Raw genomic sequence first — 18,957 nt, forward strand, 5'->3', positions numbered from 1 at the left:
ATTTTAAAATAATTGTTGATGAGAAAGACAGTAAATCCAACATCTGAGGCTTTTGCTGAGTGAGAGCTACTAGTGGACTCAAGCATCTTGTTTTGGTAACAACAGACCCCGATATACAGACCCTGTTCATAATAGAAACACTGAATCATCTGGTGCTATTTCATTTAAAATGACCAAACTAGAGTTACAGTCTTTGTGTATAGTTTATAATTTTTTTCTAAATTATGTTGAATGCATTGGAAGGAGAAAACTCAAAGCTCTATAGATACACATGTGCCCAGATGAGGAAGTGTACGATCTTTCTAGTGAAATCAGGAGAACCATGTTGTGAACACAAACTTGCATATTTAAAGTAATAAGAAATTCCGACAGGTAAGTGTTAAGATTTGGATTTTATCGAGTGCCCTAAGAAAGTGAAGTTACTGTTACTCTATGCTTTGAAAAACAAACACCAAATTTAACATTGACTATAGCATTTAAAACCATCCTCACTGTTAGTGCCTTTGCACATGTATTTAGGAAGATAGATCAGTTTGCAATAAACTAAATAAATGTTCTGCTCTGACCTACGATGTTAATCATCAAAATCAGTGAAATAAACTACCAACAGTTAAACATTTCAATAAGGAATAGAATTTAACTGTTTTTCACACATCAATTAAAAGTTTGAATCATCACTGAGGAGAAAATACAGTATGTTTTGAAAATATTTATTTAAAATTCATGATAGCTAATTTCTTTTTTGTGTTTTAAAGCTGATATATACAGGGAGAAGGTAGCTGTCAATAAAATCCGATTAGGCCAGGTGGAAGCATTTAAGGGTCAGGCGAGGTCACTGATTTAGGTTTAGGGCCTTGTGTGAGTGTTTTAGGGTCAGGTCAAAGTTCACAAACTTAGGTTTAGGGCCAGGTATGAATGTTAGGGTTTGGAAAGATTATAGGGTTAGGCTATAGGGCTCTAGGTTTAGAAAGGGGGTCCCAGGCCCCGAGCTCCGAGGCACTGGCTGAGTTTGCAATAAACATTTATGATAGCTAATTTCTTTTTTGTGTTTTACAGCTGATATAAGACATGGGTCAAGCTGACCCGTTATCATAAGAGATGCTAACAGAAAGCTAACACAAGGGGAAGGTAAAGTGTAATGGGCTTATTTATTAAAGGCTCAGTAATTGAGAACGTAATTGTATTTGACTTTCAGGGTAACAACAATAATTTTAATTGTAAGTGGTAAAAATGCAGGTCATCATAATTGAGTTGTAATTGAACATGGATAATTGAAGACGTAATTGTAACTGAAAAACATAATTGACTCCAACCCTTATTTAAATGGTAAGATATCACATTGTTTGTCTTTTTTGTAGTCATACACATGAATGGAAACACAGATGTCATCAGGAACCACTGTGTAATGATTAAGATATAGAACGTCCTGTTTTACAGAACTACAGGGTCATCATACCTGTGCCTTGGGTGGGTTGCCCAGGGTGACGATGTCTGCAGGTTTGTCTGTGCTTGAGTTCTGCAGCTGAGTCCTGCTTCTGCTGCTCTCCTCTTCATCATCTGAATAAGGGTCCCTCTTTCTCTTGTGCCGCTGAAGCTCCAGCACATCTCTGTAAAAAAGTAAGGATAAAGCAACAGCCGTCAGTCATTTTGATTGGCTGTGGTTTGCAGAAAGAACACACAGATAAACAAACATGATGTTTGTCATTAGATAGAATTATTTTGTTATTGTTTGATAAAATGTATAATCATGTCATGACAGGAAAAATCTATGTAATTTTATCTCCCATCAGGCATCATATCAGAAGTCATTACTTTTGGAGGTGAATTAGTTGGTTGTCACTGTCGCTGTCGGACTACGGCACCAACGATAAGCTTTTTGGAGGAATAGACTTGGATGGATCTGTGAAAGACACACACAAAGTAGAATGACGTGAAGGATGACACATGAGTGAAGTGAGGAAAATATTTGCAATGTGATAAAACAGCTGAGTCATAACCAGTGTTGGGAACGTTACTTTAAAAAAGTAATTAGTTATAGTCACTCACTACTTCTTCAAAAAAGTAACTGCGTTAGTAACTAAATTACTCTATAATAAAAGTAACTCATTACCAAGGAAAGTAACTATTTGCGTTACTATTAAAAAAAAAGTTGCTCTATGTCAAATAATTCATTGTTTAGATGCGTGTGTCGTGAGGTGCTTCATTAATTTTGAGTTGCTTACAACGGATATCGACAAAGTCTTCACTCCTGAATATAATGAACACTTCACATACACGTTTTTGCCTTTGACCACAATTAATTTAAAGTAGTGTTTGTATCGTTACCTTAAAAATGTCAACTTTTCATCAGACTGCTCCACGCTCGCCATCTCTGCTGATTCATCCAATCTGGTGTGTGTGTGTGTGTGTGTGTGTGTGTGCGTGCGCGTTCATGTGTGTGATCGTGAGTGTGTCGGCACGTCGCCTTAGCCAATCATAATCGCTCACCTTGTTTTGAACCCGCCTCCTCTTGCTGGCACATGTGTAAAAACACTGGCTCTGATTGGTTACCATGAAACATGACGCCGCCTAAGCCAATCTTAATTGCTCACATTGTTTTTAACCCACCTCCTCACAACAGCTGAGTCAAGAAGCCGGGGATGCTTTTGAATAACATTTTATTTAATCAATGCATGTAACGCACCGCATTTAACGTTCAGTAACGATAACGGCGTTATAACGGCGTAAAAAGTAATTAGTTCGATTACCCCGTTACTGAAAAACAAACGCCGTTACATAACGCCATTATTTTAAACACCGTTATTCCAAACACTGGTCATAACACAGCACTCAGTCTGTAGTGTGTGTTACCTTTTGGTGGAAGGGGCTCTGCAGTCTTTGCTGGTTTGTTACACTTATCCACCACCAAAGTGTTAGGCGGCACTTCGTAACCCAGCGTCCAATCATTCTTCACCCAGTTTTCTGTCTTGGCTCGCTTCACTCCTGTGGCTGAAGATCCCTGTGGAAACACAAAATGAAGAAATCAGGACTTTGTTACATGTGATCAAACAGCAACAGGAAGAAACTCCCAGAGCCTTAAAACAAAACTGTATTTAAATAAGGGTTGTGGTCAACTATAATTGTAATCGCGTAATTGATAATTAATTACACAAATAGCACAATTGCAATTGTAATAGTAAAAAATCTGTTGCAGTTGTGATCGTAATTGAAATGTGTTCAGATAATTGACTTTGTAATTGTAAATGGCATGTAAACTCTATAAATTCGTATTAACAATTTAAAGAAACACAAACCTGTGTAAGATGCAAAGACCAAAAATATTAATACCAATATTTGTATTGATTATGAAGCCTAATAATGTAGCAAGACATGAAAAACAAGTTTGATGATAGCTAATTTCTTTTTTGTGTTTTACAGCTGATATAAGACATGGGTCAAGCTGACCCGTTATCATAAGAGATGCTAACAGAAAGCTAACACAAGGGGAAGGTAAAGTGTAATGGGCTTATTTATTAACGGCTCAGTAATTGAGAAAGTGATTGTAATTGACTTTCAGGGTAACAACAATAATTTTAATTGTAAGTGGTAAAAATGCAGGTCATCATAATTGTGTTGTAATAGAACATAGATAATTGAAGACGTAATTGTAAATGAAAAACGTAATTGACTCCAACCCTTTTTTAAAGGGGACATATCATGGTTTTAAATCCTTCCTTTTTACATATAAATCATACAGTTGTGGTCTATATAAAGCGGGAACTGCAATGCTTGGGTCTGAATTCCTCATTATTATAGCTCCACAAGCCCCTTTTCTGATGTGCTTCTGAGATCAACTCGTTTTGGTGCCGTCTCTTTAAATGCAAATGAGACACTTCATACCCCGCCCCCTCTCCAGGTTCAACTCCACCCTGCTTGGCCATTTTTGTAGTTGGATAGAAGAGATACGGCTATGTAGCGGCGCATAAACTTTTTATTCAGAGGTTATTTACACAATGTCAACAACAGAAGACTTGTCCATCCAGCCTTACATGTTCGAGCCAGAGTCTGACCCGGCGGAGCGAGATGAAAATGAAGATGATGAACCTGCAGAACCCTAACAAGTGAGCTAACACAAACACCGAGCTAACGCTAGCGCCAAGCTAACGTCACGAAATGCATTTTAATACAGTCTATTCAAAGACAAAAACGACAAAATGAAATGACTAATGAAAACTTCAGATTTAAATTAAATCATGTCGGCCATATCATCAAGGATCTAAAACGAGCACACAGCGCTAACATATGAAGTCTGAAGACGGTGCAACTGCTAATGCTAACAAAACAATGACAGGGATGTCTTATCACATTTTTTAGCGTTATTTACAGCTTACCGAAGTGCTCTGTTCGTCGTCTCCAAAGATAGAAGGAATTGAACCCTCAATCAAAGTCTTTCGGCAAATCCTTCTTTATACTGGTGGAGGTTGCTGAAGCAGTCATCCTTGAAGTGCTTCGCGCACACAAAAATGACCTTACCCACAGATGTGGGTACATTTCCGTGAAAAATAAAACTCAACCAGGCACTTCGAAAAGGTTCTGATGCTGGGAGACGGTGTAATGAAGCGTGTGGGTTACTACATCCAACAACCAAACATTTTGACTTATCCTCTCGTAACTTCGGCATCCTTGAGCTTGGACTACAAAATAAAAGCGAGAAATAAAAATGGCAGATTGCTCGAAGTGTTGGACCTGGAGTTGATGTACTAATTTGGCAGTTCTGCTGCAAATACTGTGATGTAATAGTTCAAAAAATGTAATAGAGAATAGAAAAATCGAAACAGATTGAAAAATATGAGCAAAACAGAATATAAAGATATCTACGGAGCACCTGAAGAGACTAATTTGATTTTTTCTGTACTTCTAAGCACTCTAAATATACAACAAAATGCATTTAAGGGCTAAAAAAGTGGATTTAGCATGAATTGTCCCCTTTAAATGGTAAGATATCACATTGTTTGTCTTTTTTGTAGTCATACACATGAATGGAAACACAGATACCATCAGGAACCACTGTGTAATGATTAAGATATAGAACGTCCTGTTTTACAGAACTGCAGGGTCATCATACCTGTGCCTTGGGTGGGTTGCCCAGGGTGACGATGTCAGCAGGTTTGTCTGTGCTTGAGTTCTGCAGCTGAGTCCTGCTTCTGCTGCTCTCCTCTTCATCGTCTGAATAAGGGTCCCTCTTTCTCTTGTGCTGCTGAAGCTCCAGCACATCTCTGTAAAAAAGTAAGGATAAAGCAACAGCCGTCAGTCATTTTGATTGGCTGTGGTTTGCAGAAAGAACACACAGATAAACAAACATAATGTTTGTCATGAGATAGAATTATATTGTTATTGTTTGATAAAATATATAATCATGTCATGACGGGAAAAATCTATGTAATTTTATCTCCCATCAGGCATCATATCAGAAGTCATTACTTTTGGAGGTGAATTAGTTGGTTGTCACTGTCACTGTCGCTGTCGGAGTACGGCACCAACGATAAGCTTTTTGGAGGAATAGATTTGGATGGATCTGTGAACGACAACACACAAAGTAGAATGACGTGAAGGATGACACATGAGTGAGGTGAGTAAAATATTTGCAATGTGATAAAACACCTGAGTCATAACACAGCACTAAGTCTGTAGTGTGTGTTACCTTTTGGTGGAAGGGGCTCTGCAGTCTTTGCTGGTTTGTTACACTTATCCACTACCAAAGTGTTAGGCGGCACTTCGTAACCCAGCGTCCAATCATTCTTCACCAAGTTTTCTGTCTTGGCTCGCTTCACTCCTGTGGCTAAAGATCCCTGTGGAAACACAAAATGAAGAAATCAGGACTTTGTTACATGTGATCAAACAGCAACAGGAATAAACTCCCAGAGCCTTAAAACAAAACTGTATTTAAATAAGGGTTGTGGTCAACTATAATTGTAATTGATAATTAATTACACAAATAGCACAATTACAATTGTAATTGCAAAACATCTGTTGCGGTTGTTATCGTAATTGAATTGTAATTGTGTTCAGATAATTGACTTTGTAATTGTTAATTGGCATGTAAACTCTATAAACTCATATTAACAATTTAAAGAAACACAAACCTGTGTAAGATGCAAAGACCAAAAATATTAATACCAATATTTGTATTGATTATGAAGCCTAATAATGTAGCAAGACATGAAAAACAAGTTTGATGATAGCTAATTTCTTTTTTGTGTACAGCTGATATAAGACATGGGTCAAGCTGACCCATTAACATAAGAGACGCTAACAGAAAGCTAACACAAGGGGAAGGTAAAGTGTAATGGGCTTATTTATTAAAGGCTCAGTAATTGAGAACGTAATTGTAATTGACTTTCAGGGTAACAACAATAATTTTAATTGTAATTGGTAAAAATGCAGGTCACGGTAATCGTAATTGAGTTGTAATAGAACATGGATAATTGAAGACGTAATTGTAATTGAAAAACGTAATTGACTCCAACCCTTATTTAAATGGTAAGATATCACATTGTTTATGTCTTTTTTGTAGTCATACACATGAAAAGAAACACAGATACCATCAGGAACCACTGTGTAATGATTAAGATACAGAACGTCCTGTTTTACAGAACTGCAGGGTCATCATACCTGTGCCTTGGGTGGGTTGCCCAGGGTGAGGATATCTGTAGGTTTGTCTGTGCTTGAGCTCTTCAGCTGAGTCCTGCTTCTGCTGCTCTCCTCTGACTTCCTCAATCTATATTGCCGCTGAAGCTCCAGTATCTCTCTAAAGGCTGTTGCTTTATCGTTACTTTTTTACAGTCATTGTGATTGGCTGTGGTTTGCAGAAAGAACACACAGATAAACAAACATGATGTTTATCATGAGATAGAATTATATTGTTATTGTTTGATAAAGTTTATAATCATGTCATGACGGGAAAAATCAATGTAATTTTATCTCCCATCAGGCATCATATCAGATGTCATTACTTCTGGAGGTGAACTAGTTTTATAATGAAGTCACATGTACAGTAGGAGTGTGGAATCAAACATTGATGGGCGACCGTGGCTCAGGTGGAAGTGGGTCGTCTTCTGATCGAGAGGTTGGGGGTTCGATCCCAGTACCTGACAATGTGTCGAAGTGTCCTCGGGCAAGACACTGAACCCTAAGTTGCTCCCAGTGGTCGACTAGTGCCTTGCATGGCAGTCCTGTCCCACTGGTGTGTGAATGTGAGAGTGAATGGGTGAATAAGCTGCTTCAGTGTGGTGATAAAGCGCTATATAAAATCAAGTCCATTTACCATTGTGATGCAGATTTATGTTGGCTTTACCCTTCATTCTTCACTCACCTTAATTCCCGCTCATCCTCTTCGTCCTCCCTCTCCTTCTGTCTCCGTTCCATCTCTCTGTACTTGGCAATCATTTCCTCTTGGTCCACCTGAGCCTGCCTTTGGTTCACCTCCTTCAGCTCTTGCAGGTTCTCCAGAACCTCCATCTCCCGTTTCGTGTCTTTTGTTCTGTGTTCAAGCACCTGAATGAAGAACAGTAACACAGAAGTTAAAATCACTCACACACATAATACAGTGAAAATAACAAGTGAAATATTTTGCCATATTTCACTTATTGTGTTGAAGTGTGGGGTAACATATATATACTAGAAATATTTTACCAGTGATTTTGTTGCAAAAAATAATGATCAGAATTATTTACAAAGTTGGTTTTAGAGAACATACAAATTCCTTATTTATTAAATCCGGGTTATTAAAATGTAAAGACACAATTTAACTGCAAACATCAGTTTTTATGTTTAAAGCCAAAAGCAGAACAGAGTGTGTTCATAGATTATTTGTAAGTGCGTCTGAGGATGATGATCACAGGAGGAAATTATATTTTAAGCACCAAGTCGCTCGTACTACTTCAAGACTAATGTTCTCGTCTGTTGTCGGTGTGAGGTTGTGGAATGCTCAAGAAAATGATTTGAAGGTTTGTACAAATATTTGTCAATTTAAAAAAATTATAGGGCAAAAAAAATCTGCCAATGTGCTTTAGAAAGTTGACTTGTAAGGTGATTTGTTAATTTTGATTTGTCATTTTTGGGTTATCAGAGAAAAATAATAATAATAATAAATTCATTTTATATAGTGGTAAGCTATTATTGTGACTGACGGAAACGACTGACGGAAACGAGGCAGCCATAATGCGTCATCAGCCCCTTTGACCACCACCAACAGACTACATTCATACTAGGCAATGTGAGTGAAGTGCCTTGCCCAAGGACACAATGACAGATATCACTGGAGCAACTGCCCCCCACTGTGCACCTGGAATTCTCAGTGGTCTCCCATCCAACTACTAACCAGGCCCAGACCTGCTTCGCTTCCGAGATCTAACAAGATCGGGAATAGTGGAAATGCTGTGGATTGATGAGGGGAAGGTTGGTGGGGTCATCAATTATGTATTGATTAAGTTAAGGGACAGAAATATAACAATATTATTCTTCTTATTGCTCATTTCCAATAAAATGTTTCATTTAGACTTTGATATTATTCGATGTACATGGGGAATCTTTGTTGGTTTACATTTTCATAAAATGAATGAATGAATCAATAAATAAACAACAACAACAACAGAAACCTGACCTTTGTGGGGTTGTTTAGTTCCTCATCATCCCTCTCCTGCTGGATCCTTCTCATTTCCTCCAGTTCATCAGGCTGGAAGTTTTGCGTTGCACCGTGCTCCATGGCGTAGTCTGAGTTATTTGGGTCAGTCTACAATATCAAAAGAAGACATGTTTAAAAAAATGTCTGTTTTCAAAAATATTAATGTCAACAAAATGTTTGGGATAACCATGGCATTCATTCTAACCTTGAAAGTAATCTCAAAAAGACATCGAGGGCACTTAATATACAAACGAAAGATTGGCAGCCCCATGTACCGCTCATTCTGAACAGTCTCTTTACAAGCATTGAACTTAATTAATTAATTAATTGAAAGTTTCTCCCTCTAAAATTAGTTTGATAATATTTGTTATACTGTGTTACAAATATTGTAGAGTATTAAGGATTAGTGCACAAAGTTACAAGGGCCAGCTCAGATATTTTTATACAACATTTTATTTGAACTAGATTTATATTTGAGAAAATGAAAATATAGAATAGTTGTTTGAGATTGTGTGTGACGTTTTAATTTGAAAAAGAATAATCATTATTTAAGCTCTTTGAGCTTCCTGCCTCTTCCTGCACTTATGTCTATTTCTGATATTATGTATTGTTTTTTAAATACATGAATTAAAATGAATGAATAAATACAATTTAAAAAAAATATATGATTTTAATCAGTCATTTATTTTAATTTTGTTATTACTGGACGTTTCAGGCGACCCCACACGGGGCCAAGACTCCAAGGTTGGAAAAACATGGGTAAAGTGTTGCATGCAGATATGTTTTTAAAGAGTCACAAGTATTTTCTAGAGCCTAGGTTCCCAAAGTGGGGTACGGGTACCCCCACGGGTACGCAAATTATCATGGGGGGAAGTGGATAAAAATGAAAAACAATGACAACATTGGAAACTAGAATATAAATAGAGCAGTTAATGTTCATGCTAGGTTAATGCTAATGCTTGGCTAATGTTATTGTTAGGTTAATGCTAATGCTATGGTTAGGTCGCGAAATCCGCGAAGTAGTACTTTTTTTTACAATTATTATACACGTGAGATCATAATAAATTAGATTATATCAGATTAGAGCGTGTTAGATTATATGCATTAGATTATAATAAAATTATAATAGATTAGATCATGACAGATTAAATTACATTAAATTGATACAGTAGGTTATATTGGATTATATTCGAACATATTAAATTAGACTAGATCATATTAATTAACATGCATTAGATTAGAATGAATTAGATAAAATCATATGAATTAAATCATAATAGATACGGTTATATTACATTATATTGGAACATATTTAGATAGACTTAGATTAGATAGATTAGATCAGATTAAATATGGAACATCCTAAACCTTTTATTCCTACCTAAAACTCACTGGGTAAACTGGTCCAAAAAGCACATCAATGCGTTTACTTGTAAAATATTACATCTCATTAAAAAAAAAAAAAAAAAAAAAAAAAAAGACTATATAGTAAATAGTAAAAGTGAAAAACAAAAAGTGCTAATGATGCTCTACCTTAGCGTTGAACAGCTTGGCTCCAAACAGAGGCCATTTTAGAGCCACAGTCAGATATATCCTCACACATTCGGATGCAGTGCACCCACGTAGCACGGACCACTTAGTGGCCAGACGCTCCATAAGGTCTCTGAAAGGAGATGAGGACCAGACTTTAGACATTCCTTTACTGTCCACATGGGGAAACCTGTTTTACACAAATGACACCATAAAGGATAACTGATTATCACTATAAATTAGAGATGCACCAAATATTCAGCCACCGAATATATTTGGCCGAATATTGTCAAAAAAGCCACATTCGGCCTTCGGTTTAGTGAGTTAAAAACAAGGCCGAATAGTAGCGTATGACGCAATCAAACAACCTGCAGTGATTGTGATTCGGAAAAGTGTGTGTGCGTTGCTGCAGGAGCAGCAGCAGCAGCTCCTCCTTTCCACACACAAACACAGCCAGACTCTGTCCTTACCGCTCTCCGTCGTCCGTCACCATGCAATTCACAAGCAATGTCGGGTCTCACTGCAAAGACTGGTGGAGCATTAGCATGGAGTGCTAACAGCTGATGAGTGTAAACAATGGGTCCGTGGCTCAAAGCAGCGACTCCCAACACAATCGGAAGCAGGAAAAGTAGTGCAGCAAAACCATTATAAAGTGATGTTTTCATCATACCTCCCCTTTAATGCACCTAAGCTTTTTTTGGAATTATTTGAAGGGATAATATAAATGAAAAACGTTGTTGTGCTTTTTTATGAAAAGCAAAGACTACTGGAATATTTGAAAAATGTCAGAATATTCAATAAACATTTACTTTCTTTCTTTCTTTGTTAATTTTGGACCAGCTGTTCACGACCCTCCCAGTACAGGTCTGCGAACCACTTTTGGGTCCCGACCCACCAGTTGAAAATCGCTGTTCTCGGCTATTTATGCACTATTAAAAAAAATAGTGAAAAACAACAACCGCATTCGATATTCGGCCAAGTGTTTATATTTTATTCGGCTTCGGCCAAAGATTTTCATTTCGGTGCATCCCTACTATAAATCCTACCTGTAGTACTCACAAAAAAAAAAAATCTAATTAAACACTGTATAAATATAATAAATGATTATATGTTGACCAGTGGAGAATTACTTTAATCTGCTCTACGAACATAAATTCCAAGTTAAATTTAAATACAAGTCAGTCAATAACCATTAAATATATGAATTCTAAAAGTGAATTAAAAACAACAGGATCTGACTGTTACCGGAGCTGCAGTCTAGTTTGTAGCGTTTAGGGTAGAAGCGTTCTAAAGCCTGCAGCAGAATCAGCTGTGATTTAGGCTGAGGAGAACCAGTAGGAGACGATGCACTGGGTCGATCCAGATCCCCGTGTTCCACCTGTGGAAAGAGGACCAGATTATTAGAATGATACGTAACGCAGGATACAGAGAACACACAAATAGATCATTCTTAAAAACACCAGATTTAAAATTCAGAAATGTCTAAATTATATGCATACCCCACCCCCTTCAGCAGACTCTCCTTGTTCTTTTGTATATAGTTATTGAGATAAGGGAAGAATTTTATATATTTGAACTTCTGAATATGAAGATATTAGGTTTTAGTAGCAAATAAGCAGACAAAAAATACTCAGGTTGTCTAAGGCAGGGTTTCTAAACTCATTGAGTGCCATTCACGTCTATAGACGTGAATTGTGTTTTTCGGCTGGGGTTGCTAGGAGACACTGTGACGAAGCTCTCAGAATCAGAATCATAATCATCTTTATTCGCCAAGTGTATGTTGTACACACGAGGAATTTGACTCGGTCAACTGTGCTCTCTCCAATAGTGAAAACATTCAATAATAAACAATCAACTAGAAAAGATGATAATAAGTATAAACATAAGTATAAATATAAACAGTAGTTAGACTAGAATGTGCAAACTCGATAAAATAACAAGATAATAATAATAATAAAAATAATAATAATAGTATAAAAAAATAAAAAAAATAAATAAAAAAATAAAAATAAAAATATAAGATAAAAAGAAGGAAAATAATAGAAAAGAAAGATAATAATAAAATATAATAATAATAAAAGGAAAATAGTGCAGTAGAGCATTGATAAGTAGTGCAGGAGAACATTTAAATTAAAGGTATGTACATGAACATTCTCAGTGTCAGATTGATCCAGGGTTGTTATGTTTGGTTCCAGGGTTTTTACACAGAACCAGGTCTGACACTCTTTGACTGTTTAGTGTTGATCAGAGTGACAGCCTGGGGGAAGAAACTGTTTTTATGGCGGGTTGTTTTGGCGTACAGTGATCTGTAGCGTCTGCCTGAGGGGAGGAGTTTAAACAGATTGTGTGCAGGGTGAGAGGGGTCTGCAGTGATGTTACCTGCCCGTTTTCTGACCCTGGACAGGTATAAGTCTTGGATGGAGGGCAGATCGACACCAATGATCTTTTCTGCAGTCCTGACTATCCTTTGTAGTCTGTGTCTGTCTAGTTTGGTTGTAGATCCAAACCAGACAGTGATGGAGGTGCACAGAACAGACTGAATGATGGAGGTGTAGAACATGATCAGCAGCTCCTGGGGCAGGTTGAACTTCCTCAGCTGACGCAGGAAGTACATCCTCTGCTGTGCCTTTTTCCTGGTTGAGTCTATGTGGGAGGTCCACTTCAGGTCCTGTGAGATTGTGGATCCCAAGAACCTGAAGGAGTCCACGGTAGCCAATTCCCTATTTAAAATGGTAAGGGGGGGAGTGGGGGGGGGGGATTTCTTCTGAAGTCCACTGTCATCTCCACGGTCTTGAACGGGTTCAGTTCCAGAAGGTTCTGACTGCACCAAAGAGCCAGCTGCTCCACCTCCCGTCTGAAGGCAGACTCGTCCCCGTCCCGGATGAGACCGATGACGGTGGTGTCATCTGCAAACTTCAGGAGTTTCACAGAGGGGTCCCCTGAGGTGCAGTCATTGGTGTAGAGGGAGAATAGCAGTGGGGAGAGAACACACCCCTGGGGGGCGCCAGTGCTGAGTGACCAGGTGCCAGATGTGATGCTTCCCAGCCTTACTTGCTGCTTCCTGTCAGTCAGGAAGTTGGTGATCCACTGACAGGTGGAGGCCGGCACTGTGAGCTGGGTGAGTTTCTGGTGAAGGATGTCCGGGATGATGGTGTTGAATGCAGAGCTGAAATCCACAAACAGGATCCTAGCGTAGGTCCCTGGGGAGTCGAGGTGGTGCAGGATGTAGTTCAGTCCAATGTTGACTGCATCCTCGACCTGTTTCCGGTGAATATTTAACATGTACAATGATGTAGAGACCAAATGGTGACATGTATGTGGCAGCAGCGCACCTTTGGATGATAGATCACCTGTGATGGGCAGAGCTCAGAGGAGAGACAAAAAAAAAGATTTTTTTTTTTTTAAATATTTAAAAAAAAATTGTATTCACTGCAATAATAAATGAAGGACTCAAAAAATACTGATGAAAAAAGGCAAATATGGGGTGATGAAATAAATTAATTTAAAAAAAGAAAATTTAATTAAATAGTATTTGTTTTTTTTTAATACAACTGTCAATACAATTGAAGTAAAGTGCAAATATAAATTCAGCCAGTGAATGCTCTTGCGGCCCCCATGGACCACAGGCTTAAAACAAACATTTTTTGACGGCCCTCTAGGAGGCGCTCACGGACCAACCATGAGACGGGGCCCTATGGTTAATGGTACGTTCACACCAAACGCGTTTTCACTTGCGTTGTTGGACGCTTGTCACCAGTGTCGAAGATGCTCGGGACGCGCGCCCAACGAGTCGAGGGGAGGAGCTTCTCTGTTGCCGGTGGTGTTCATAAAATGGATGATATTGTGGAGATCAGTTACGTTCATAATTCACCCAGTGACTATGAAGTGGTGGGGAACATTGTGTTTCTGGTCAGATGTTTTTTGGTGTGGTTGAATGGAGAATAAAGTTTGGAGTTCCTTGCTGAACACGCCACCTCCGACTCCCGTTCATCGGCTCTACATTATCCTGAATACGTCACGGTTGGGGAATGCTCCTGATTGGTCGATGCGCCGCGATATGTCCCAAAAGTTCAACAATCCCAACTTCAACGTCGGCCGCGTTGAAGGCGCCGGACGCATGTAAAAAGCGTTTTGTCTGAACGCGCCATAAGAATCACTGATCTAAGGCATTTCTGTAATTTGTAATTTTGTTGAGTATAACTATGGTACATTTTATTTTTAAGTGTTGTATGTGGGTATATGTTGACATATAAAACTATGTTTTCTTTTCTTTTTCTTTCATTTCATTATATTATTTTGGAAACCTACATGTAAAAGAGGGTGATCAAACCTCAAAGAAACATTTTCTGTTTTTCCATTTTTATTTCGTTACACTTAATTGTTTTTTTTTTTTATTTCTCTCTGAGTTTTGTTTTAAGAAAGATGACTTGTAAAGACCACAGGCATCTATTTACTTTATTATTTTATCTGTCAAATTGTGTTTTATTCCACCCTTTGCAAACTGTGTGTGATTGTTCAAACAAAAATACAGAGAAAAAAAAAATGTCCAAATTAAATATAAATATAGCAAAGGTTCACTCCCAAAAAGGTTGCAGAAAGATTTTCAGAGAGAAGGAAAACTATAGAAATGCTTAAAGGATGAAATAAAACAAAGCAGCAACAAAAACCAGTTTATAAAGCTTTTTAAATCATATATTGTTAGTAAGTATAAGACAGAAGTGCAACAATTTTACCTGTGACAGCAATAATTTATAATAGATATATAATGGTATAAAAAGCCACACCATATATTTTATTTAAAATGTAATTTATGAAATTTGTGGAGTAAATATTAATTAGTAAAATATGTACAGTATATGTGTATATACAGTATGTAAGTTTATGTATATATTAGGGGTGGGTAAAAAAATCGATTCACAATCGATTCATAAACTTCAAAAATCGATTTTTAAAAATTGTTTTTTAAAATTCACTTAATTTTTTGGATTTTTTTATTGTAAGTTAAACAATACAAGTAGAAACACAAAAATCAAACAACAACAAATAACGGACAATAATAACGATTACACCTCTTCTTATGCGGTGTAATCGTTATTATTATTACAACAATATTATTATTACAATAATATAATTAATTAATTAATTATATTATTGTCCGGCTGGAAACGACGCTCAGTGAAGGATGGTCCGACCGGACAATGTCGGGCAGAAATCAGGAGAAAATCGGGAGGGTTGGCAAGTATGTATTAAACACAAAAAACACTTTACATTTTAAGTGTTTATATATATGTATTGTCATTTCTAAGTTACATGTGTGATTTAAACAAGAATAGCTAAATAAATAAATCTATATATATTGTGGCAGCCATGGAGGGGAAGCCGTCTGCAAAGGATTGTGGGAGTGCACAATGGTGTTCTGTTTTAGCACTTTAGAGTGGAATTGTGCACTTTGTTTAGCCATGTTCTGAAGTGGCTGTTAAATATAAGTTGTGTCTTCATGTTATGTAATGAAGAAGGTGCGTTGTGTTTGCACCGTGTGTCAGGTCTGTGTGCGCAGCAGTGACTCTGCACACTGTGCATGTGTAGAAGCTGAATTAATAATAGCAACACCTGCAGGTTTAGGTGTGTGTGAAAAGTAACCAGTAGGCAGTGTCTCGTGCCTCCGCATCGATCGCCACAATATAAAAGCTGACTGGCAAGTGCTGCTATTTGAGCTATTTTTAAAACAGGCCAGCGGGCTACTCATCTGGTCCTTACGGGCGACCTGGTGCCCGCGGGCACCGCGTTGGTGACCCCTGATAAAAACTATATTATTCATAATACACAATATTAAATAATAATAAAGTAATATAATGATAATATAGCAATACTAATAATACAATTAGAATACCATTAACTAATATAAAATAATAAAAAAGAGAATATAATGGTAATTATAAGAATAGCAATAACATTAATACAGTAGTAGTACAATTAAACAATAACTATAATAATAATAATAGCAATAACAAAACATAATGAGAATCCAGTAACTATAATACAATAATAAACAACATAAAATAATAAGGTAACATCAATAAAAATTATACAGTGAGAATACCAGTAACTATAAGATAAAAGAATAAAAAATAATAATTGCAAAAACAATAATACAGTAGTAGTACAATTAGATAGGGATATAATATTAATAGTGAAAATAGTAAAAATAGTAATGTTATAATAATAATAGTAATAACAAAATAACATAAGAATCTAGTAACTATAATGTGATAAAAAAGCAATAATAAATAATAATAATAATATTAAATAATGATAAAGTAATATAATGATAATATAGCAATACTAATAATACAATGAGAATACCAGTAACTATAATATAAAATAATTTTAAAAAAGAATATGAGAATATAATGTAATTATAAGAATATCAAAAACATTAATGCAGTAGTTGTACAATTGTACAATAATAACATTAATAATAATGGCAATAAAATAACAAAATGAGAATCTAGTAACTATAATACAATAGTTAACAACATAAAACAGCAAGGTAATAGCAATAATATTAATAATAATACCAGTAACTAAAAGATAAAAGAATAATTAAAAATAATAATATAAGAATAGCAAAAACATGAATACAATACTAGTACAAATAGATAAATAATATTAATAGTGAAAGTAATAATAGTAATATTATAATAATTATAACTTAATATTGACACTAAAACATTCCAAATATATCTTGAGTCACTGTCAATCTTTACTTCATACAAAACTACAGTACGCCAGTTAAGTCAACTATTCCTCAGCATGCATATACTATACATGTCTATACTGTACACCCACTCGACCAACAGAGAAAGTTGGTCACACCAGTGACTGGATAAGTTTGTGTAGAGCCCTGATAATAATAAATATGTTGATAGTGATATAATATTAATAGTGAAAGTAGTACTAGTAATAAAAGTAATGTTATAATATTAATAGTAATAATTGCAATAACAAAATAATATAATAATACACTAAAAACAATAATAATAAACAATATTAAATAATTATAAGGTAATAGAATGATAATATAGCAATGCTAATAATACAATGAGAACACCAGTAACTATAATAAAAAAATATATATAATGGTAATTATAAGAATAGCAATAACTTTAATACAATAGTAGTAAGATTATACAATAACATTAGCAATAACAAAATATAATGAAAATCCAGTAACTATAATACAAGAACATAAAATAATAAGGTAATAGCAATAATAAAAATAATACAATGAGAATACCAGTAACTATAAGATAAAAAAAAGAATATTATAAGAATAGCAATAACAACAATACAGTAGTAGTACCATTAGATAGAGATAATAATAGTGAAAGTAGTAATAATAGTAATGGTAATAATAATGATAGTAATAATAACAATAACAAAATAATTTAATGAATACCAGTAACTATAAGATAAAACAATAATAAGAATGACTAATATGTAGCTTAGCTTTCTTAACTGTCGCCATTAAAAAGATGTGCATGTTAACACTGACTTTGCAGGTTTTTCCGGGGATTTTCCGTGTGCGCTATAAAGGACGTGACTACTCCTGTGTGTGGTGCTCTGCTACGGAGTAAAAGCCTCACGCACTTTTGTTTTGCTTACGTGGTGAAAATATGAGCGTTTCTAATGCTGTGTGCACGGATACACATGATGTTTACTTACCAGAATAGTACGTACCACTTTTCCGCTCTAAAAACTGTGATACACAATACAATTGCTGGTTACATGGAGCTGGTTCATCTTCAACAAACACGTAGTTCAACAAACAATACTAACAAAATAGTGAATGATATGTTATTATATACAGATATAAAGTGATAATAACACACTTACAACAGTCCATGTCGTGGATGCCAATAGATGAGTAGCAGTTGATCACAGTTCATCTGTTTCGCCATCAAGATGGATCCCGGAAGTCGTCTCTCAACAGATAGTGCGCTAGCGCCCCCTCACACTCTGAGGTCAAAAGCTGAATAGGTTTCATTTCTGGGCCGTCCAGAAGTGAAATAAAATTAAAATAAACATTTTGAAATGACCAAATTACTCCAAAATAACAGATACACACACTTGGGTATTTGGAACCCGTTGACTAAGTTTCCGGTCGAACACACACACACACACACACACACACACACACACACACACACACACACACACACACACACACACACACACACACACACACACACACACAGAGAGAGAGGAAGAGGCCAGCTGGGTACATTTATATGCAGTGCACTAATTACTTAGTGGCCACACTGCCCCCCTGTGGTAGGGGGAGTAACTCCCTCTTGCCACACATAGACATTATATAGTTGTTTTTTGCTATTTTTTTGAGAATATTGTCTTTATTGACGATTATAAATACGTGGAGCTAACCTGTTGAACTCGATGCTTCTTGCCCAGTGAAGCTGTGGTTGCTGATTAGAAGAGCTTTTTATTATTATTATTATTATTATTATTATTATTATTATTATTATTATTATTATTACTATTATCATTAACAAATGAAGCTTACAGGTTTACATTTTTCAAAGAGCAGTTGCACAAAGAGCGTGAAAAAAAAAATGAAATGAGCAGAAAAAAAATAACATCACAATTTGTAACAATTGTATAAGCCAACAACATTAAGGTGCAATGGGGTCAAAAGACATAGTTATTAGATTATTATAAATCCACACAGCCTTCTTGGAGTTACATAG

The 18,957-nt window shown here is 36.1% G+C and overlaps 1 protein-coding gene across 1 annotated transcript; it reads right to left on the reverse strand.

Moving 5' to 3' along the window:
- Positions 1–1,450: 1,450 nt before the first annotated feature.
- LOC114456300 (uncharacterized protein DDB_G0284459-like) lies at positions 1,451–18,078 on the reverse strand. The gene is made up of 11 exons (XM_028437957.1): positions 17,918–18,078; positions 11,438–11,570; positions 10,196–10,325; positions 8,642–8,770; positions 7,352–7,533; positions 6,652–6,787; positions 5,681–5,828; positions 5,461–5,554; positions 5,105–5,255; positions 2,851–2,998; positions 1,451–1,605 (listed from the first exon to the last, which is right to left on the reverse strand). The coding sequence occupies exons 3-11, from the start codon at positions 10,316–10,318 to the stop codon at positions 1,451–1,453; spliced, it is 1,266 nt and encodes a 421-aa protein (XP_028293758.1). The 5' UTR covers positions 10,319–10,325; positions 11,438–11,570; positions 17,918–18,078.
- Between the last annotated feature and the right edge of the window lie 879 nt (positions 18,079–18,957).

The sequence above is a fragment of the Gouania willdenowi genome, chromosome 22 (genome assembly GCF_900634775.1).
Source record: "Gouania willdenowi chromosome 22, fGouWil2.1, whole genome shotgun sequence".
Lineage (NCBI taxonomy): Eukaryota > Metazoa > Chordata > Actinopteri > Blenniiformes > Gobiesocidae > Gouania > Gouania willdenowi.